The following is a 22,750-nucleotide window of genomic DNA, read 5'->3' on the forward strand; positions in this document are numbered from 1 at the left end:
AAAAAAAAAAAAAAAAGAAAAAAAAGAAAGGAGAGAAAGAGGTACCAAATCTTTCTCTTTCTCTGCACAGAGAAGACCATGTGAGGACACAGTGAGAGAAAGGCTGTCTACAAGCCAGGAAACAGTCCCTCACCAGAGACCAACTCTTGCCACCTTGATCTTGGACTTCTAGCCTCCAGAACTGTGACAAAATAATTTTCTGTTGTTGAAGCCATCTGATCTGTGGTATTTTGTTACAGCAGCACAAACTAATACACCAATATTAAACCCTTCAGTGTATTGTTCTCTTTCATGGCAAATGTGAAATTATGTGTTGATATGGAAATGCAGTGCTGAGCTACTACCTGGGGGACAGAAGCCCTGGAGATCCCCTAGATCTGCAGCAGACTTTAGATGAGGGATAAATGAATCATCGTTGTCTGAAGATGCTGAGATTTTGGGGATTTGTTACTGCAGGAAAACCTAGCTTACAGGATTAAAACGGAAGTCTATCTCTAGAGCCTAATGCCAAATTTAGCACATGTAAGACCTTAATTAATAATTGGAATGGAAAGAACAAATGAATGAAGAGAGACCAGTGAAAACAGAAACAAGCAGAAAAAGAAAAACAAAAAACCTCAGAAACCCAGAAGGGCATTTCTTTATGTTTGTGTGTTAAAATGTTGGAGTCTGATATGGCTTTGCTATATCCCCACCCAAATCTCATCTTGAATTCCCACATGTTGTGGGAGGGATCTGGTGGGAGGTAATTGAATCATAGAGGCGGGCCTTTCCCATGTTGTTCTCATGATAGTGAATAAGTCTCGCAAGATCTGATAGTTTTAAAAAGAGGAGTTTCCGCCAGGTGTGGTGGCTCATGCCTGTAATCCCAGCACTTTGGGAGGCTGAGGTGGGTGGATCACCTGAGGTCAGGAGTTCAAGACCAGTCTGACCAACATAGAGAAACCCCATCTCTACTAAAAATACAAAATTATCTGAGTATGGTGGTGCATGCTTGTAATCCCAGCTAGTTGGTAGGCTGAGGTAGGAGAACTGCTTCAACCTGGGAGGCAGAGGTTGTGGTGAGCCGAGATCGAACCATTGCACTTGCACTCCAGCCTGGGTAACAAGATCGAAACTCCGTCTCAAAAAAAAAAAAAAAAAAAAAAAAAAAAAAAGAGGCGTTCACAAAAAAAAAAAAAAAAAAACACCCCAAAAAAAAAAAAAAAAAAAAAAAAAAAAGAGGCGTTTCCCTGCACAAATTCTCTTGTCTGCTGCCATGTGAGATGGGCCTTTCACCTTCCACCATGATTGTGAGGCCTCCCCAGCCATGTGGAACTGTAAGTCCAATAAAACTCTTTCTTTTGTAAATACCTAGTCTCAGGTTTGTCTTTATCAGCAGCATGAAAATGGACTAATAGAGTAAATTGGCACCAGTATGGTAGGGCAATACTGAAAAGATACCTGAAAATGTGGAAGTGACTTTGGGGACTGCGGAAAAGGTGCTCAAAAATGTGAAACTGGGCAACAGGCAGAGGTTGGAACAGTTTGGAGGGCTCAGAAGAAGACAGGAAAATGTGGGAAAGTTTGGAACTTCCTAGAAACTTGTTGAATGGCTTTGCCCAAAATGCTGAGAGCAACATGGACAATAAAGTCTAGGCTGAGGTGGTCTCAGCTGGAGGTGAGGAACTTGTTGGGAACTGGAGCAAAGGTGAAGCTTGTTATGTTTTAGCAAAGAGACTGGCAGCATTTTGCCCCTGCCCTAGAGATTTGTGGAACTTCGAACTTGAGAGAGATGATTTAGAGTATCTGGTGGAAGAAATTTCTAAGCAGCAAAGCCTTCAAGATATTACTTGGGTACTGTTAAAGGCACTCAGTTTTATATGGGAAGCAGAGCATAAAAGTTTGGAAAATTTGCAGCCTGATGTTGTAAATAAAAACCCATTTTCTGAGGAGAAATTGAAGCAGGCAGAAGAAATTTGCGTAAGTAATGAGGAGCCGAATATTAATCTCCAAGACAACCCGGAAACTGTCTCTAGAGCGTGTCAGAGGTCTTCACAGCAGCCCCTCCCCTCACAGGCCCGAAAGCCTAGGAGAAAATGGTTTTGTGGGCCAGGCCCAGGGTCCTGGGCTGTGTGCAGTCTAGGGACTTGGTGTTCTGAGTTCCAGCCACTCCAGCCATGACTAAAAGGTGCCATGGTATAGCTCAGGTTGTTGCTTCAGCGAATAGAAGCACCCAGCCTTGGTGGTTTCCATGTGGCATTGAGCCTGTGGATGCACGGAAGTCAAGAATTGAGGTTTGGGAACCTCCGCCTAGATTCAGAAGATATATGGAAACCTTGGATGCCCAGGCAAAAGCCTGCTGCATGGATGGGGACCTCATGGAGAATCCCTACTAGGGCAGTGCAGGAGGGAAATGTGGGGTTGAAGCCCCCACACAGAGTCCGTACTTGGGTACCACCTAGTGGAGCTGTGAGAAGGCCACCATACTCCGAACCCCAGAATGGTAGGTCCACTGACAACTTGCACTGTGAGCCTGAAAAAGCTGCAGACACTCAATGTCAGTCTTTGAAAGCAGCCAGGAGGGAGGCTGTACCCTGCAGAGCCACAGGGGAGGAGCTGCCCAAGACCATGAACCCATTCAAGAGATGGGTTCCTTTGAATCAGCGTGACATGGTTGTGAGATGTGGAGTCAAAGGAGAACATTTTGGAGCTTTGAGATTTGACTGCCCTGCTGGATTTCAGACTTGCATTGGGCCTGTAGCCCTTTTGTTTTGGCCAGTGTCTCCCATTTAGAATGGCTGTATTTATTCAATGCCTATACCCCCATTGTATCCAGGAAGTAACTAACTTGCTTTTTTTTTTTTTCTCCCCCCAGATTTCATTTATTTATTTATTTTAGAAAGAGTCTCACTCTGTCACCCAGGCTGGAGTGCTGTGGTGCTGTCTCTGCTTACTGCAACTCCTGCCTCCTGGGTTCAAGCAATTCTCCTGCCTCAGCCTCCTAGCAGCTGGGACTACAGGCTTGCACCACCATGCCTGGCCAATTTTTGTATTTTTAGTAGGGATGGGGTTTCATCATGTTGGCCAGGTTGGTCTTGAACTCCTGACCTCAAGTGATCTATCCAACTTAGCCTCCCAAAATACTGGGATTACAGGCATGAACCACTGTGCCTGCCCAACTAACTTGCTTTTGATTTTGTAGGCTCATAGGTGGAAGGGACTTGCCTTGTTTCGAATGAGACTCTGGACTGTGGACTTTTGAGTTAATGCTGAAATGAGTTAAGACTTTGGCGGACTATTGGGAAGGCATGATTGGTTTTGAAATGTGAGGACACGAGATTTGGGAGGGGCCAGAAGTTGAATGATATGGTTTGGTTTTGTCCCCACCGAAATCTCATCTTGAATTTCCATGTGTTGTGGGAGGGACCTGGTGGTGGGTAACTGAATCGTTAGGGCAGGGCTTTCCCAAGCTGTTCTTGTGATTGTGTGTGTAAGTCTCACAAGATCTGATGGTTATTATAAGGGAAAGTTTTCCTGCACAAGCTCTCTCTTTGCCTGCTGCTGTGCACGTAAGATGTGACTTGCTCTTCCTTGCCTTCCACCATGATTGTAACGCTTCCCCAGCCATGCAGAACTGCAATTAAACCTTTTTCTTTTGTAAATTGCCCAGTCTTGGGTATGTCTTTATTAGCACTGTGAAAATGGACTAATGCAAAGTCTTTACTTTGGCTGACTAGTTTAGTAGTAAATAATCTTTTATATTTCTATGGCATTTACCAAAGACTTGCGTACCTATTACTCTGTGTGATCCTATGCACCATTCTTAGAACCATGTACCTAGGGGAACTGAGTCTCAAAAGTGTTACATGGTGGCAGAGTGAGAACTCAAACCCTGGTCTCTTGACTCCTGGTTCAGGGCTCTGTCCATTGTCCCTTAATAACAAATAAGGCCAAACTTGTGGACTGTAGTTGCATAGGCTGTCATCAATCAGCAGGGGCCCTGGCCACAGTGCACCTGTCTCGGTGCCAAGCTAGCTTGCCCCTTGGCAAGAGAGGCTAGAACACATGTTCTAATAATGAAAATACTGGGATTCATGCCCAAAGGATGTCAACACACACACACACACACACACACACACACACACACACACACTCTCTCTCTCTCTCTCTCTCTTTCTTTCTCTCTCTCTCTTTCATGTATTTATATATAGTTCTACATAAATTCCAGCAATATACAAGTTCCTTAATGTGCACACATGTATAGACATACTCCCATACTGATACATATTTAAATACTCTTTTACTTATTCACATGTATTAATATGCACACACATTCACATGCGCATGCCTGTACACACGTAAATGTGCTGACTCAAATGCTGATACATACTTAAATATCTCTTTGTATACTCACAAATATCCACATACAAATATCCAAAGAAAATAATACACTTCATGCACATTAGTTCTTAAGTACTTTCACATCTCCTGCATACATGAAAACTCATAGATACATGCGTATTCATACATACAGATTTCCACATGTACGTATATAAACACAGAAGTACACATACTTATGTTCATGCCTATATATGATCATACACATTCTCTTTGAGGTTACATGTCTACGTATGTGCAAATTAGCATCACATATACACATGCCTATGTATACAACTGCACAATCCCACAGTATACACGTACACATACACACTACACAGATCCATAGATGCTGCAGTGCACACACGTATGCACATGTGTCCAGATGAGCTAGCTTTTCTCATCTGAGTTTTAGCTCCTTGTGGACTACCAGAGGGGCTGCTCTAGATCAGGACTCTCTTTCCTCTTTTCCTTTGTATATTTCTTTCTTTCACTTTTTTTTTCCCTTTTTTTTTTTTTTTTTTTTTTTTTTTTTTCCTTTTTTTTTTCTTTTTTTTTTTTTTTTTTTTTTTTGAGACAGGGCCTCAGTCTGTTGCCCAGGCTGGAGTGCAGTGGCACAATCACAGCTCATTGCGCCCTTGACCTCCTAAGGCTCAGGTGATCCTCCTGCCTTAGCCCTTGCTCCCTGAGTAGCTGGGACTACAGGCATGTGCCACCAAGCCCGGCTAATTTTTTTTTTTTTTTCTTTTTAGTTGAGACAGGGTTTCACCATTTGCCCAGGCTGGCCTTGAACTCCTGGGCTCAAGCAATCTGCCCACCTCAGCCTCCCAAAGTGCTGGGATTATAGGTATGAGCCACTGTGCGTGACCTCTCTTGTACATTTCTATTTCAAATTCTACCTTCTTCTTGCTGCACAGACTCAAAGAGAGTCCTGGAAAAGGTTAGTTAAAGGACAGGCGGTCTCAGCCTTCCCCTTGTCAGGACTGGATAGAGACCCCTGTTGCTTTGCTGGCTGCCTCTCTGTTCTCAGGTCTGTTAGTTTCGGTGAATAAAGCCAGGTCCTGGGAGGCAGGCAGTTAGGCCTGGGGACTCCAGCTGTTTATAGAGATGCTATGCACTCCTGCTGTTTCTGGAGAACAAACACAGCCTGGAAAGTTTCTGACACCAGGACTATGTCCATATTACCTTGGACCCATGGTGCACAACCAGCTCTTTGTGGGGTTGGAGAGGCAGATTCTGGGCTGAAAATCAGGGAGCTTGGGCTGACTGTGCCACTAATTAGCTGTGTGTGTGTGTCCATGGGCAAGTGCAATCCTCTTTCTAGCCTCCAGTTTCTCTGTTCAAGCTGAAGTTCTCTTTTGCTCTAATTCTCTGTGATAAAAGGGGACAAGCAAGGGGTGGGTAGTCCCCAAACATCCAGGAATTAAATATTTACATTTTGCTTAGGAGACCATGCACTGAGTTGAATTTCTACCCTTGCTACTTATTAGCTGTGTGTCCTTAGGAAAATAACCTAAATTTTCTGATCCTCAGCTTTCTCATCTGTGAACTGGAGATAACCCTTCCCACTGTATGGGGGTTGTTATCAAGCCTAAATTAGGTGACAGATACCAGACTGGTCTGTTCTCTGCCTGATATGTAGTAGCATACAATAAGTTCTTCAAGAACAAGTTGTTTTTCTTGTTATTACACTAATACCAGTTTCCTAAAGACACTGAGTAATAAGGAAAGAGGCTCGAATGGGAAAGTGGCCCGAAAGTTTTGGTTGTTGGAATCTAGAGGGGAAGGAAGCTGAAGGGAGGGGAATCTTTGACCACTGCAGAGAGCAACAGACCTCTGTTTCTTTCACACTTATTTCATGCTGTGTGACTTTGCTCAAGTGACCTTACCATTCTAACCACCAGATCTCTCTCCAGAAAATGGGGAGCTGAACTAGGCAATTTCTCTCTCTCTCTCTCTATATATATTTTTTAGATCTGAGACTTTTCTCCCTATAGCATCGGCAAAGTAAGTTAAACACACAAATAATTAAGAAGCTAGTGGAAAAAAAAATCACAGTACATAAGTCTTCATTTAACATCATCGATAGGTTATTGGGAACAGAGGTTAAGTGAAATGACATTTAGCAGTTTATTGAATAATGTTGTTTTGTTATAATGTTGATGAGAAATAAAATTGTTTGTGTTGTAGTCATTTTGTTGAAAGCTGCAGATTCTAAGAATCTATTGGTGTTGTTAAATGAGATATTACTATATTATGAAATGTACAAGCTTGGAAATAGCACTCCCTGCCCTACTTGGGATTAACTTTAATAAATAGGAAGAAAACTACATCATTTGTGGTCTATCCTCAAGGCAGCACATCATAGCTGATCCTTCATTTCCTGTCTGAAGATTATTTAGTTCTCCAGGGGGCCATCTCCTCTGGGGTTGCTTGTTGATTATCTCCATTATTGTTAGTTACTATTTTCTCTTGAGGGGAGCTGGGCATGGCATGCTATTGGGTTGGATTTCCACTTTTGATAGCACTTAGACTGTTGCTTATGTGTACTTTGTAGGTCCTGGTCCTCCAAGTTTTTTAGTCTGTGTTCTTTGGAGTTATAGCAGTGTGGCACAGAATAAACACTTGTCTGTGGGATATGAGAATTGGATCTTAACCCTTGCACAGTCACTAACAAGCTTTGTGATATGATCTGTACAAATCTCCATTTTCTCAGCTGTGCAATGGGGAACATAGTATGCCTACTTTACAGAGCCATTGTAAGACTGAACATTTGGTGAAGGAATCACATGAGAGAGTGAATGTGAAAATGTGCTGAAAATTATAAATGCATGTAACAATAGCTGGCATCATTGCATGTGCACTTTGCGTCAGGCGCTGCGTTTTGCAGTTTCCATGCTTTATCTCTTAATACTCACAGCAGGCCACAAGGTGAATGCTATGGGCATCCCTATTTTCAACAGATGAGAAAGCCAACTTAAATACCTTGGCCAAGATCACAGAGCTGAGCCTCAGATTTTGTCTGGGCATTGAAGACTCTATCTAATTACTCTGCTACACTGTTTCTGTAGAAAGCAAAATGCAGCAGAAGTGAAGTCTAAAAAGGTAGTCAGAAGATGTGGGGTGGGAAGTAGGGGATGAGGGTTGTGGGGGTGGGGGTGGAGAGGAGAGGAGGAAGAAACCAAGCCTCAGAGAAGGCTAAGGATTGCTCAAGATTGCACAGCAAATCATCAGTGATAATATTGGGGCTTCAGTGTCCAGAGTCTCGATCATCATTGCCATCATAAAAAATGTTTAGTGAACATTTACAAAGCAGGTACAATGAAAAACATTTTTCTAGGCTGGTGGCTCACGCCTGTAATCCCAGCACTTTGGGAGGATAAGGTGGGTGGATCACATGAGGCCAGGAGTTCGAGACCAGCCTGGATGATATGGCGAAACCCCCTCTCTACTAAAAATACAAAAATTAGCTGGGCCTGGTGGTGCATGTATGCAATCCCAGCTACTTGGGAGGCTGAGGCATAAGAATCTCTTGAATCCAGGAGGCAGAGTTTGCAGTGAGTGAGGATCATGCCACTGCACTCCAGGCTGGGCTACAGAGTGAGCCTCTGTCTTAAAACAAAACAAAACAAAAAACCATTTTTCTCTGCATACTACACATAATAACTTAATTATATCAGTTTGTTAATTACCATTGGGATTTTACAGATGAAGAAACTGAGGCTTAAAGATATGAAGGAAATTAGCTCCTCACAGATAGTGAGCTCAGTGTATGTGACTCCAGAGCTGAGCTTTTAACCATTACATGAAGCAGGGCTCTAACTTTCTTTTTTAGGAATCTGTATGAAGAAATTAGGTCTCTGTTGGTCACTACAGGGAAACAAGTGCAGATATGTGTGCCTATCCTCAAATAGCCAGGTCCTTTACAGAACCAGGTAGTCCACTCCCTGACTTGGCTTGATAACCATTTACCATTGAGGAAAGAGTGGCAGTGTCAACACTCACTGTACAGATTATGATGAATACAAATGTCAACATGCTTCTGATCTTGGAGGAGGGGAAGAAAAGCACAGGGGCTCATTAAGAGTGCTTGTAAGACATCCATTCAAAGGTGAAAAGAACTTGGCTATTTATTTCACCTGGATACCCAGTGCAAAGCACCTGTGTTTGCTCCTAGCTAGCAAGTAGGGCCATCTCCATTTGGAGATAAGAGGCCTGTTACTTTAGGGAGTTTCACCATTTGTCCTCTGAATCTGGGCACAGTCTTCTTGACCAGATCAAGACAGGCCTGTTTGCAAAGAACAGCTTTTAGACCATTTGCAACCTCACCTACAAAACTCAGTGATTTTTGCCAGCCTGGGACTGAAAGGTTGGATGTAATCTCCATAAATGCTTAGGACCAAATACTGGTTTTAACTGATAAGCAATATAATTGATTTGGTTTATTTATTTAAAAAGCTGTTGACTCTCTGTTATTGAATCACTAGCTGCTGAGGTTCCCACAGGAAACGAGACAAGGTACCAGCACACGAAGAACTTACAGTACAGTGACAGGAGGGACACATAAGCAGGCTGGTACAGTGGTAACTGTAAGTGGCAAGTGCTGTTTTGGAAATTGTAAAATGTGTCAACAGAATGGACAGAAGGAACTCATCCCAGCCTCAGGTGAAGTGCACACTTGAACTCACACACACGTACACACATGTTAGAGTGGGGAGGCTTTCTATGAGAATAATTCTAAGCTGAGTCTTAAAGGACAATAGGAATTGGCAAGGGAAAGAAGGCTGGAGTGGGTGCTCCAGGCAGCGGCCTAGCAGCAATCCCCAGAAACCTGTAAAGCAGGGAGGGAGAGACAACCTGGATGGAGAGCTGTAAGCAATCAGTGCAGCTAGAGTATGCGGTGGGAGAGGGAAGATATGACGCAGGGTGAATCACAGGGAGCCTCCTCATCTTTGCAAAAGAATTTGGGTTTAACGTTGAGGGTGATGGGGAGCTGTAAGGAGGGTTTAAATTGTGGCAGCGCTGTGGTTAGATTTGTGTTCTGGAAAGGCCAGTGTGGGAAAAAGTAGACTGGAAGGGGGCCAGCTGGAAGCCAATGAGAACCCTTTGCAGTCATGTAAGCAAGCCACAATGGAAGCCTGAACTAGATTAGGGGCAGGTGGATGTCCGGAAATGGATAGGTTACAGTTAACTGTAGGCTGCCCTGATTATTTTTTCACAAGGTAGATCACTTCCTTAACATAAGTATAATTTGTTTTCTGTTGAAAAACAAAAAAAGGCTGATAAATATTTTAAAGTATCATTATATTTATTTATAATTATTAATGTAATATTCATCCCTTACAGAAATTTGAAAAATATATAAATACTGTGGGAAGAAAATAAAAATTATTCATAAGTTTATAATGCAGAGATAATCACAGTTCCAATTTTGGTATCTTTTTTTGGCATTTCTTCTAGTGTAATTGATTTATTTTAAACTTTTTTACTGTGAAAAGTTTTACATGTATTCAATAGTAGAGGAAATATGCAATTAGACCAATATACCCATTTCAGCTTCTATAACCAGCAGTCTTCTGCCATTCTGCAGTTGAATGTTAAACTTAAAAACAGGTCTTCACATTTTCTTTTGCTCTAAAAATTTGACTTGTTGGATAATTTTATTTCTGTAATCCTGGGTGTTTGGCAGGTGCTTGCTTGCTAGCTCTTTAACCATTTTCAGATGTTATATCTTTACTGAAAACATTTAGTGTGACAGTAAAGACATCGAGCCTCATGATACCACTGGGGACTTGAAAAAAACCCAGCTGATTCCCCTCCTCCTTGGTGGAAACCAATGCAGAGGATAAATATTTCATGGAGAGATATCCCCAGTAGAAACTAACAGCTTGTGTTTTGACTTACTCACCATGGTTGTCTCAGCAATGGAACCAAAGCTGTTGATGAAAATGTTGCAGCTCACATTCACTGGGGGACCTGCCAATCAAGAGAGATTCCTGCTTAGTCCCATGGTGATGGAAGAACCCAGAGGTTAGGACCCATTCCTAGAACACTGACTTTTGGAATAGATTGCCCTTGGTGGAGGAGATCCTTGCTTGCTCTCTACCCCACCCCCACTTGGAATTCCCAGCCACCATTTAACATCTCTGTGCCAGATTTCCTGGTCCCCAAGTGAGCACCAGGTACAGAACACCAGAGGCTGAGCTGAGATGTACTTTCATTAACACAGGATGATTCATCATCCTGCCATATGGTTGAAATTCCTTTCCCAAGTCCCATCGGTTGCCTTCTAATTTGTGGCTGAAATATATTTATGGCTACAACATTTGGAGGCCATCTTGGGAATCACAAGGAACAGCAAGTTCCTTGCCTTGAACTTATGAACCAAGAATGATTGTCTGAAAGGCACTGATGGGAATTACCAGCTGAGGAATCAGAAGGAACCTCAGGGGAAGTCTATAGACTTTGTTAAATACTTTCTGAGCAAGTTTTTTGAATCCTACTACAAAGCATGGGACAGAAATGGAGGATTATTCACTGCTTTGCTATCTCATTGCTGGAGGAAATGTTGTCTCATTGAAGCCCAATCTCTTCACTTTATACTATTAATTATAGCAGTTGCCATTTACTAAACATTATAGGGGTTACTGCTGTGCTGAGAATATTATTAAGGTCATTTCATCCTCTCAACAACTCCAGGAGAAGGTAGGGTTGTTACCTTCATTTTACAGGTGAGAAAACAGAGGCTCAGAGAGGTTATTTGTTCATGGTTACATAACTAGCAAATGCGCGAGCCAGAGTTTGGGTTCAGATTTGTCTAACTCCAAGGGTGCTCATCTGAATGGCTATTCTGTAGGAAACAGGCTCAGAGGAAGGAAGCAGAGACAGTGGCAGAGTCCAGAATTTTCAGTACTGGGTTTTCAAATAAGCTGACAAAAAGGGCTGACAGAAAATAACCAAAGGGAAATGCAAGGCCATGGGTAAGAGTGGTAAAAGCATCAAGTGAGAGAGGCTCTGGAGAATGAAGCAGGAAAGACCTCAGAAAGGTGATGACCTGGAGGTGACTTTGAAGATGAATAGGACGTGGTTCAAAGGTCACAACCTTTCACATGAAGATTGTCATTTGCAATTTGTGATTTTCTTTTCAGATTCATTTTCTTGATTCCCATGAGGTACTGAGGTAGGCAGGGCAGAATGCTTGTTCCTACTTGACAAAGGTAGCACCAAGAGTTTTGGTAACTCACCCAGTTTCATTCAACTAACAAGTGGTAGAACCAGGACTTGAACCAAAGTTTTCTGATTGTGGAAAGAAGAAAGTAGCTATGTCCTTATGCCCTCTAGCACCCATTGCATTCTGTCCCTCTTGAAAGAGTAGCCTAGGCATTTTGCTCAAACTAAGCTAAGATCAGAAGTCTTGGCATATAGGAGAGGACTTAGTCTTGGGGTGAGAATCTACGTTTTTCCTTCAAGGGATTATCAGGACCTCTGGGTTTTAGACATAACTCTAGTACTCACTGGTTGTTTGACTTTGGCAATGCCCTTTCTCTGTCCTGGGTCTCAATTTCCTCATCAATCTGGAGAGAGAATAGCTCTTGTTCTAGGTAGTCATTCTCAGCTTCAGTGGTTTGGAATTCCTTTATAGAAGCTATCCATTTGCATTTCAGGGTTATAAGATTTCAGGGCTGGAAGGTTTCTTAAAGCTCACCTCATCAATTTCTTCCCAAACTGTAGTGCAGACAGGGTTATCTGCAGGAGAATCATCTGGGAACTTGTTAAATTACAGATTCTTTGGCCCAACCCCACACTCAGTGAAACCAAATCTCTGGTGGTTAGCCCAAGAGTCGAGTGTTCAGAGAGCTACCTGGGTGAGTCTCATGCACAGCCAGGTTTAGGCACCACTGCTGTAGACTGAATACCCATTCAAGGCTGAGTGCCTGAATACTTCCAGCAGTGGGAAACTCATTTTGTCTTGAGCAACCCTTTCCATAGTTGGAGAGCTCTGTCTGCTAAATGTATTTTTCCATGTGCTGAGCAGAGGTCTGCCTCCTTGTCACTTCCATCTAAACAAAGGTCAGGTGGAAAAAACCTGAATGGTCAGAATTTTTCTCCTTCATTTAGACTCAGACCTGTTTGTTTGTTTGTTTTTTGCCTCACACCATTAAGATACCCCAAGGAGTTACTGCCTATGCCTTGGAATGACGTGCACAGAGTTCTCACCCAGTCCCTGCAAGTATCTGGCAGTGTGACTTCCATATAAATTAGATTCTGATTTATGTGTGTGAGGGGGTGCAGGCCAGAAGGATCCTATGGGGAGGTGTGGTTCGTTGAAATAAATCTGAAATTAAATCATCCTTGAGAAAATTACAATCCAGCTGCCTTTGGCAGCAGGATAATGTATATATTTCATTAAATATTAAAGTTTAATTTTGCTATTGTATATGTATTTGCATTGGGCTGTGCCCCTGATCCTAGGAGCCATTATAATACACAAAATCATATGGAAAACACTAGCAGAGCTGGAATGGCCTAGTTCTGCTGGATCATTTTACAGGTGGAGAAACAGAGGCCGAGATACAGTAAGTGACTCAAGTGGGGCCATGCCTGCTAGGTAAGTAGAGGGAGACCTGGAGTGCTGTCCTAGTGCCCTTTATTTCCATGTCACAGTTTCTGTGCCATTGCACTCTGCAGACTGTGGTTGCTTTTCCTTGCTACCTGTGTTTTCATGAGGGGCAGGAGCACGGAAAATTTCTAGCACTTAAGGCAGCTACTGAGTGACGGATCCCTTCGTAGAGTTTTTAAACAATGCAGCCCTCTTCTGTCGGGTTGGAGTCACAGGGGGCCTGATCCTCAATGGCCTTTTGAGGAGCTCTATGGTTTGAATGGAGTTTGGGGGAACCTGATTTGTGTCTGGGTGGAAGCATGAAAGGCATCAAAGGGCTGAGGGCATAAAATCCTCTTGGAAATTTTTCAGGCCTCAGCACAAAAGAGGGCAGAGAAAACTTCTCAGCTCCTACAGTGAGGCTCCAGGAAGCTGCACCTCATTCCCAGTCAGGTGCGGAGTCAGAGGGGTTAAGGCTAGTGCAGTGTTAGGAGGGGCCTAAAAGATGATCTATTTCTGTGGATATTGGGCCCAAGGTTCTCAGAGTGGGAAGGTTGGAAGCGCCCTGATTCAGTGGTCAGGGCAAAATTTTATTTCTTAAAAATGTCCATTGCTAAGTAAGTAAATAAGTAAAGTACATAAATAAATACGCAAACAAATAAATAAATCGTTATTATTAGACAAAGAATTAAGTTAGAATAACTGGGTTAAAGTCTCTGGTCTTGACAGCATGACTTAAGTCACTTAACTGTTCTAAGCCCTAGCATATTTGTGGGATTATTTATTGATTCATTCACTCATTCATTTATGAAGGCTTTTCTATGTGTCAAGTACAGTGGCATGCACAAAGAATAACTAACATATAAACCCTGGATGAACCCACATTCAACACATGAATGAGTTCCTCCTTTTTTAGGAAAGTAAGACCATGCAGCCTCTACTCAGGATGGAGTTCTGAGAGAGTCCACCAGGGGGCGCGGGGGACCGGGACGCCTAAAAACAGCGAGGGACAGAGGATGCAACCTGGTTGCCAAGGGCCCTAACCGGTTCTTGAAAGTGTTGGATTTGGCTGACAGTGTTTTTAAAAGAGGTGATTTAGTTGTCAGTTTGCAAGATTTCAGATAAAACCTTAGACTTAAGTCTTTTCTTGGAAGGCCTGGCTGTACAGGGTCTGCATTCCTGCCTGACAGCCATCAACAAGAGCTGAGAAGTGGCTGCCCTTAGATGAGACCCGTGTTTTCGGGTTTTATTTTCTTCTCTCCATCCTGCTTCATTAATATTCTATCGTTGTCTTGCCCCTCTAGGTTTTTGAGATTGTGACCCTGGTGAAGGCCTGAGCTGAGTGTGCTGGGGCAGCAACCTTGTTCTTTCTTGACTTACCTATCCTTGGGGTAACCAAGGTTATGCTCACAATGCTGGAAGCTATGGCCTCGGGAGCAAGGTCCAGGGGGGAGTGAAGGAGCCACGAGGTAAACGGGTGGAGAGTGGGCCCAAACAGAGACCTGGGTGCATCTCCCAGAACGTTTTCTATTTGCAGAGCTGTGCGGAGCAAGCACTCTGAGAAGGGGACTTGAGAGCAGAGGACAAAGTGAGCAAATATTAGGAAGCTGTTACCAGCTGTCACATACCTTGTTTGGTCCTGGACTTGAGCCAAAAGGAACAGTGAGGAAAGGCACCTGAAATCAAGTCTTGTCTAGGAGGCTGACTGCAGGTCCTTGAAATAAGATTTTTGCAAGGGTGCCAGGAGGAAGGTCAGAGTTTACAGGCTCCCAAGGAAGTCCTTAAGATTGCACCTGCTGGATTCTGCTTGGCAGTTTGAGATAGCTGCAACCTCCTAAGGCATCAGTGACCAAAGGGAACTAGTCTCTTGGTTATAGACATTGATTAAGTTCCCAAAGGATTATGAGAGGTAAAAAAAAGTTTCAGGTCACCTGGAGTAGAGTTTGTAAATTGGCTACCCACAGGGCATATGTGGGTCACAAACACATTTTGTTTTAATTTACATGTTTTAGGAATTAGGAGGTCTCACATAGATCTCGATATCTGGCTTTTCTTGGAATATTTGATACTCTGGCAACATGCGGCTTACATTTCTGCAGGGCAACTGCAGGCTGGGGCTAAGGAGAGGCTGCCCCTGCAGAGGAGCCAGTACCTCTATTTCTTCATAGTCTCCACCACTCCCTATTGTCTTAGTCTTGGTTTGCCTCACTCATTTATCTACCCAACCCTGGGAGGGATTTGAAATGATGACTCTGATTTAGAATAAACATTTTCAACATTATTTGTTAGCCCGTGGGAAACTTTCAGCTGATGCATTTTTGTTGGGAGCCATTTATCGAAAGTAAAAGGTGGGCTGCTTGGGGAGAAGCAGGGTGGGCTTGCTCATCATGCCCTCTGCTTCTCCTTTGGGGGCATCTGCTGGAAGTCTGAAAGCTCTGTGAAGCATATGCCTAAAGGCTGCTGAAGTATCCAAGCGCATCACTGCACAGATGAAGAAACTAAGTCTCAAAGAAAGGGAGAGGCTCACCATCTAAGCTCAGAGAGTAAGTTTGTGCCTGAGCCCAAACTTGAACCCATTTCTCCACATTCCATGTTTATCCTTCTTCCTATTATACAAGAGGTAGCAGAAAGTTTTTAATTCACTTCTGGACTCCTGCAAACCAGAGGTGCTATTAAATTGAATCCTCTAAGGCTTTTTCTGGGCTTGGTGGGAGAGAAGACTGACCTGATTAAGAATGTCTGCCTTGGGTAGAGGAAAGAGTCATGGGATTCATATCGTGTATTTACCGTCTGTGTGTAATACCATTCTGCTTGCTGCTGTAATCTGGGAAAGCATTTCCCTGTGGGTCTGGAAGGAAGGTTTTCTCTACCTTTAAAATTGGGCCTGATCCTGGCATCATATCCAGAGGTTCTCCCCATTAGCTTATCCAGGAAATCCGAGGGTGACATAGGCTTGGGTGCAGAGCGGGCAGCTTCAGCCTCCTTAGAAGCAGCAAGGCTAAGGAGGAAGAGAGGAAAGCAAAAGGTTACTGACAGCTCTTTCTCTTGCTGTGATCAGATCCTAGCCTCGTCCAACCCCTGTAGAAACACAAGAGTGCCCTTAGTGGGAGAAACAGGTAATATGGGTCTTCAGTGAGGTAAGGCCCAGGTTAAATTGTTTACCCAGCCCAAATATCAGCCGGCATGGGATCCTGGCAGGCAGCCAAGTGTCTAATTGATGCTGAGAAGCCACTGACATTTTTAAGGCTTCATCTCTGGGATTTTGAGTAATCACACTTGGCAGCTGGGTCTCCCTGGGAGAGGAGGTTGGAGGGTTAGTCTTTTGGTAGACCTGACTCTGTGTTGAGCACCGGTACTCTCATAGGTCCATGGAGCAAATCAGACAGAAGGGATGTTATAGATCAAGTAATTTACCATTTCCTCAAGGTTTGTCTTCAGAATCAAAGTCACCAATTTTTTAAAAAGTTGCTAAAGTCAGATGCATTCTGGAACACAAATTTTATCAGGCATTTTTACCTCAAGTCTCCTCCGAAGCTTTGACAAGCTTATATGATTATACTTATGGGATCACCGTCTCAAGAAGCATACACTTCAGAAAATCTCACTTGGGAAATTGAGGCCCAGTTAGTGGAAAGGACTGACATAGGACCCAGAGTAAATCAGTAGTAGCCTACTTCATTTTATTGAGGATTAGGTGATTTGAAATCAAACTGTGGGGATGCTTCACGCTGTTTCTGTCACCTGTCCTCCACCCCACACCCATTCAAGTAAGTGGCTTTAGGGATTCTTTCACACCACAGTATGAATTACTAATGCATTAAGAACATGAGCCACCCTCTGTTGAGCTATTTATTTATTTACTTATTTTTAAGTTCAGGGACACATGTACAGAATACGCAGGTTTGTTTTACACAGGTATACATGTGCCACGGTGGTTTGCTGCATCTATCAACCCATTATCTAGGCATTAAGCCCCGTTTGCATTAGGTATTTGTCCTAATGCTCTATCTCCCCTTGCTCCCCAACTCCCAACAGACCCTGGTGTGTGATGTTCCCCTTCCTGTGTCCATGTGTTCCCATTGTTCAACTCCCACTTATGAGTGAGAACACATGGTGTTTGGTTTTCTGCTCCTGTGTTAGTTTGCTGAGGTGATGGCTTCCAGCTTCAACCATGTCCCTGCAAAGAACATGAACTCATATTCATCGTTTTTTTATGGCTGGATAAGTATTCCATAGTGTGTATGTACCACATTTTCTTTATCCAGTCTGTCATTAATGGACATTTGGGTTGGTTCCAAGTCTTTGCTATTGTGAACAGGGCTGCAATAAATATACATGTGCACGTGCCTTTATAGTAGAATGATTTACAATCCTTTGGGCATATACTCAGTAATGAGATTGCTGGGCCAAATGGTATTTCTGGTTCTAGATCCTTGAGGAATTGCCACACCAAGCTCTTAAAGCATATAGATTTCAATAAGAGTCAGTGTTGGAGGCTAAGGGGTTGAAGAACACTACTTTGGGTTGCTTTGGGCAATTGAGGTTTGCTGGTACTGAAATTATATCCAGGAGATAGATAGCTAGGAGTCATGAGCAGCTCTGACATGTGCTTGTGGGGCTGGAATGTTGGAGGAAATACATAGAGACGTGTGTGTGTGTGTGTGTGTGTGTGTGTGTGCATGTGTGTGTAAGATGGAAGCTTCTGTCACCTCGTCAAGCAGCACATAATATTCCCCAAGGATTTGTACCCAACCTGTCTCGTTCTTCCTCTCAGCTTCTTTTCTGGTCTCATCAGTTGTAACTATTTAAGCAATCAGTTAATAATGGATGAGTCTCAAATCTGTCACCACACTGGCCTCTTCCTTAAAACCCCCTTCCTCATTTGCAAACACCTGAGGGACACATTTATCTCAATGTTCTGCTAGTGCCTCAACTATATCCCCCAAACTGAACACTACAGCTTCCTTCCCAGACTTGCTCCTCCAGACCTGTTTCTCCAGACGACTTCAATATACTTCCACTCTCTAGGATTAGAAGCCTCAGAGCCATCTTGTCATCTTGTCTCCTTGATCCCCCACACCCCCATCCCCCACAAGCTCACTCATCAGGTGCTGACGTAGTTATCTGAGTTTGTGTTTTAAGAGCAGGAATCATGGTGGTTTTATTTATTATTTGTTTGTTTGTTCTTTCATTCCCCACTGTGTCTACCATGGTGTTTCACACTTAATTGGTGCTCAGTAATTGCACAGTGAATGAATGAATGAATGAATAATGTGCTACTTTAATTAATCAAATATTCTGGCTAGTAAAAAATGCTCATACATATTTATACATGGATTAACAATTTTAAAATAATTAGACTATTATACACAGTAATGGAAAATACTGAAAGCAATCTGGTATTGCTTTGAAGATTCAGAAGGTAGTCTAGGAGTATTTAGACACTCTTGCTTAATAATCTGAAGATCCTTCCTCATATCCTGGGGAGCTAATTTTGATGGACAGGGTGAGGAACAAATGCACTAGTTTCTTTGTGTGTGTCTACGGATGTAGGTGAGTTTGTGTGATGTGGGTGGGTTTCTAGGTATGATTGTATATATGTGTTATGTATACAGATGGATGATTGTGTATGGATGTATGTGGGGATTAGAGTGTGCATGGGGGTGTTTGCAGATACATAGAGGATTGGGTCACATAGGTTTGTATGTACAAAATGTGAATTTCTGTGTTCATGTGTATGTATGTCAAGAATGGCATTTAGTATGGGCATTTTTGTGTGCATATGTGAGGTGTATGTATAAATGGGATATAGGGTGTGAACGTGTAAAATACTTCTATAGATTTATGTCTGTGATGTGCATATTGCATGTGTTTGTTTTTGAAATGTACTGTGAAATATAATACAGAATAGTGTAAAAGAGTGAAAAGAACAGATGATTTGGGATTCACCCTGTCTTAGTCATTTATTAGCTGTGTCACCTTGGAAAAGTTACTTAACCTGTCTGAGCTTTAGTTTTCTTACCTGTCAAGGAATTTTTTTGCACAAGGAATAACTGAGGTAGCACAGTTAAAAATACCTAGGACTGTTCTTAGAACACAGTAAGCACTCAATACATTGTTTTTCTCTTTGGCGTGGTGTATGTATGTGGTGTGTGTGTGTGTGTGTGTGTGTGTGTGTGTGTGTGTGTGTGTTTGAAGCACTTCTGAGCAGGTCTGAGGCTGCTCCTTGTCTCACATGGCTTTCTGCTGCACCATGGACCCCACATGGCTGGAAAGCCCTCCCAGGTGCTTCCCACGGCCCACAGTTTTCTCCATTCAGCACCAGACTCATGGCTGCTATGTGGCTCTGGTGTGGGCAGAGGGGACCACAGGCATGCAACTAGTGATTTATGACTTTTCTGCTGTTATAATTCACTTCTAGAGCCTCTCTAGGAGTGGCAGTTAAGACACTTTCATAAGCTCCCGTACTCCCTCCAGCCCCTCCTCTCTGATAATAAGATTTGGGAACATAGTACTTCCTCCCAGCAGTTCCTGGAGCACAAGCAATCTCTTGCCCTTAGGCCTCTCTCATAAGCCTGAATCCTATTAGGCAGTATAGTGGGAGAATGAATTCGCCCCAAATTATCCCATACCATTTGCTATTAGCATAACATGCCATTTAATACCAGAATCCTCCCCAAAGCTGAAGAGTCTTCTGGTTATTCTAACCTGTATGTCTGCAGTAAGGTATTTGCAGTCTGGTCACCCAGCTGCTGGCTCACTTAAAACCTTGGCACTGAGCCGAAGTGGAAGGAATGAAGACTCTGGAGGGTTAAGTAACTGGCTTCGGGTCACACAGCACTTTGAAGAGAGAAGGGATTAGAACTTAAATATTCTAGTGTTGACTCGTCCAAATGCTACAATGTATGGGAAAGTCCTCTGCAAATTGTGAGGAGTATAAAATCATGAGAGTTATGCTACTATTACGATTTGTTTCTGAAGCTTGTTCTATATTGTTATATCCAAGCAAACCAATTATGTGTCTGAGTTCTAGCGATCTGTATATACACTGCTCTGAATTTACCGCAGTTAAAAATGGAGAAGAAATGGTCGTGAAGTACCCAGTGATCCTCTGTTTTGTCAAGTGATTCACAGTACCATATGTTGAGACTCTCCAGTCCAGCCCCTCCCATACATTATTTACCAGCTGTTTCCTGGTATCACTTTCATAATTTTTGCCCTGTTTGTTCACCACCTCTACTATTATTCACTTAATTATTTTCATTAAATTGCCTCACTTCTTTTAAATTTAGACTTATTTAAAAGGAAACTATGTTTCAATACTCACAAATAGAAAACTAGTATTACTAGCCATAATGGGAGAGAACCACAACAGCAAATACCATGGCAACAAGACAGAAAGAGAAGACTTTATAATTCTAGTGATCTGCTGCTTGCCAATGATCTGAGCCCAAGGCCTGCACTAAGTTACAAAGAAGTCCAGCAAGTGTTGGACAGGCGATAGAGGCATATTAGCACCTAACAAGACTTCTGGAGATAATAAAGACTGGAAAAGAATTGGCTCACTAATAATTTATTGTTATTGTGTCAATCGCTTAAAATCATCCTCCTCTTTCACTATGCCCTAGGCCAAAAGTTCCCAACTCTTTTCCAAATACAAAGGCTCCATATTAATGCCAAAGTAGCTATGCCTCCCTCCACTTGATAATCCTTGTACATTTCTGTCTATATTTAGACACTACAATTTGCACAGGATTATTCAAAACTCCCCCCCTCCACCCTGGTGAGTCTGATGTGCTGTGCATCTGTGTAGAGTAAATATGCATCTGGGAGCTCTTTTAATACCACGATTCCCAGTTAACTTAAGCATTTGCTTATAGACCATGAGCTGCTGGACAGAGGAGCTGGGAATGAATCTGAGAAATGAAACACTCAATTGTTAAAATTTTACGACCTTATAAAAGTATTTGGAAATGATGCAGTTGTTTTTCAGGGATTACTAAAATATAATGGGTGAATCAGACTCAGTTTAGACAAATTTGATTAATGGTAATTTTCAGAGAGAGAGTGAGGCCTTCTGAGACCAAGTTTTCCTTACTGACAAGGCTTATTACAATAGATGCACTGACTATACAAAGCATTGGACGATTGTACACAGAAATGAAAAATACTGAAAGCAATCTGGTATTGCTTTGAAGACTCAGCAGGTACTCTAGGACTATTTAGACACTCTTGTTTGATAATCTGAAGGTCCTTACTCACATCCTGAAGAGCTAGTTTTGATGGACAGGATGAGGAACAAATGCATTTTGGTTTCTTTCTGTGTGTCTATGGATGCAGGTGAGTTTGTGTGATGTGAGTAGGTTTCTAGGTATGATGTATTATGTATGTTATGCATACAAATAGATGGATGTTTATGGATGTGTGTGAGGATTAGAGCATGCACTAGATTTTCCACCACTTTCTGGTCAGGGGATTTGACACACTAAAAGACTTTGGTGCTTAAAGGACCTCAGATGTTACTCCTAATGACAGAGGCCATGGAAAGCTCCAGGAGTAGAGTTCAATAGGGGGGTTGGAGGCAAAGTTGATGTAATGAAGTGGGGGCTGTATGACCTTCAATGAATCACTTTTCTGGTTGGCTTTTAGTTTTCCCCGTTATACAAGGAGATTAAAATAATCTCTAAGGGCCCTTCCAGCCCTCAACCATCATTTTATGGGTCTATAATGTCTATAATACTCCCTCTTCTTTTTATTTTTTCATATATCTGGTCTGAGGATCTAGATTTGTCTGGACTTCTTTTGGGGGAATGGGTTTTTTGTCTTGGTTCTTTCTCACCTAGTCTCAAGATTTTTTTCTCCAACAGGCCAACCTCTTGGGGAATCTCAAGTTTTACTTGGAAGAAAAGCCAGGTCAATGTTCAGATTCTCATTCTCCAGTTGCAACATCAATTGAAAATAAGGAATCAATATAAAGCTGTCAATCCGAATTATAAATGAGCTAGAGTTGGCAGTAAGACTGGGAGAAAACCATTTCAACTACATTTTGCATGGCACCACACCACCAAGAACCACTCTGGGTTAGCAGAAGGGATCCCACTAATAGATTCCCTCTCTTCAGTTCACCATGGTTAGAGAAGTCCAGGAGGTCAGGATGGAAAAGGGGAAGGAAAGAAAAGGAGGGGGCAGACGATGGACTAAAAGGCTGAAAGTAACCAAGGGAAGGACCCATATGGCTGGAGAAGGAACTTAGATTGAGGACAGGGAGGTGGGAGATGGGAAGCTGAAGAGGAAGGGAACACTAAAAACGGAGGAGCTTGAGGCCATTGTCAGCACAATAATTGAGGAATGCAGTGAGCACAGTGGACAGGTATCCAACTACATTTGATTGGAGGATGAGAAATCTCCAAGAAGCTTTGTGGAGAAAATGACTTTTTAAGTAAAACTTGAAGGTTAATTATGGAGGGGGCCTGGAAAAATACGGGAGGAAGAGTGTTTGGGGTAAGAAGAACAGCATGTGTAGTTTAAAAGTGAGACACAGCTTGGAGAATTGAAAGAAGAGTTTAGTGTGTGAATGAAGGAGGGAGGGAGAGAAAGAGAATGGGAAATGATGAGAAATGAGAATAAAATACTTGCAGGTAGGGTCTGTCTTGTTCAATGCCTGGCATGTAGTAGTAATTAAAAATTTGATTTGACTAGCCTTTGCTGTCTAATTGTTTCTTGGCCAGTAGATAGAATAGTTTAGGTACTTAAGCAATTATAAGAGGCTTCCGCCCTGCTTAGGTGGCATAA

The 22,750-nt window shown here is 42.6% G+C and overlaps 1 protein-coding gene across 2 annotated transcripts in view; it reads right to left on the minus strand.

Annotated features, from left to right (window-relative positions):
- The window catches only part of GLRA1 (glycine receptor alpha 1), a 116,347-nt gene that overhangs the window by 62,085 nt on the left and 31,512 nt on the right, over positions 1-22,750 (minus strand). For both annotated transcript variants that reach the window (XM_017540523.2, XM_017540522.2), the window contains exons 2-3: positions 15,829-15,956; positions 10,268-10,335 (exon numbers count right to left, since the gene is read on the minus strand). In XM_017540523.2, the coding sequence (XP_017396012.1) occupies positions 10,268-10,335; positions 15,829-15,956 (196 nt within the window). The remainder of the gene's footprint in view (positions 1-10,267; positions 10,336-15,828; positions 15,957-22,750) is intronic.

Source organism: Cebus imitator, unplaced genomic scaffold (assembly GCF_001604975.1).
Source record: "Cebus imitator isolate Cc_AM_T3 unplaced genomic scaffold, Cebus_imitator-1.0 Scaffold126, whole genome shotgun sequence".
NCBI classification, from domain to species: Eukaryota; Metazoa; Chordata; class Mammalia; order Primates; family Cebidae; genus Cebus; species Cebus imitator.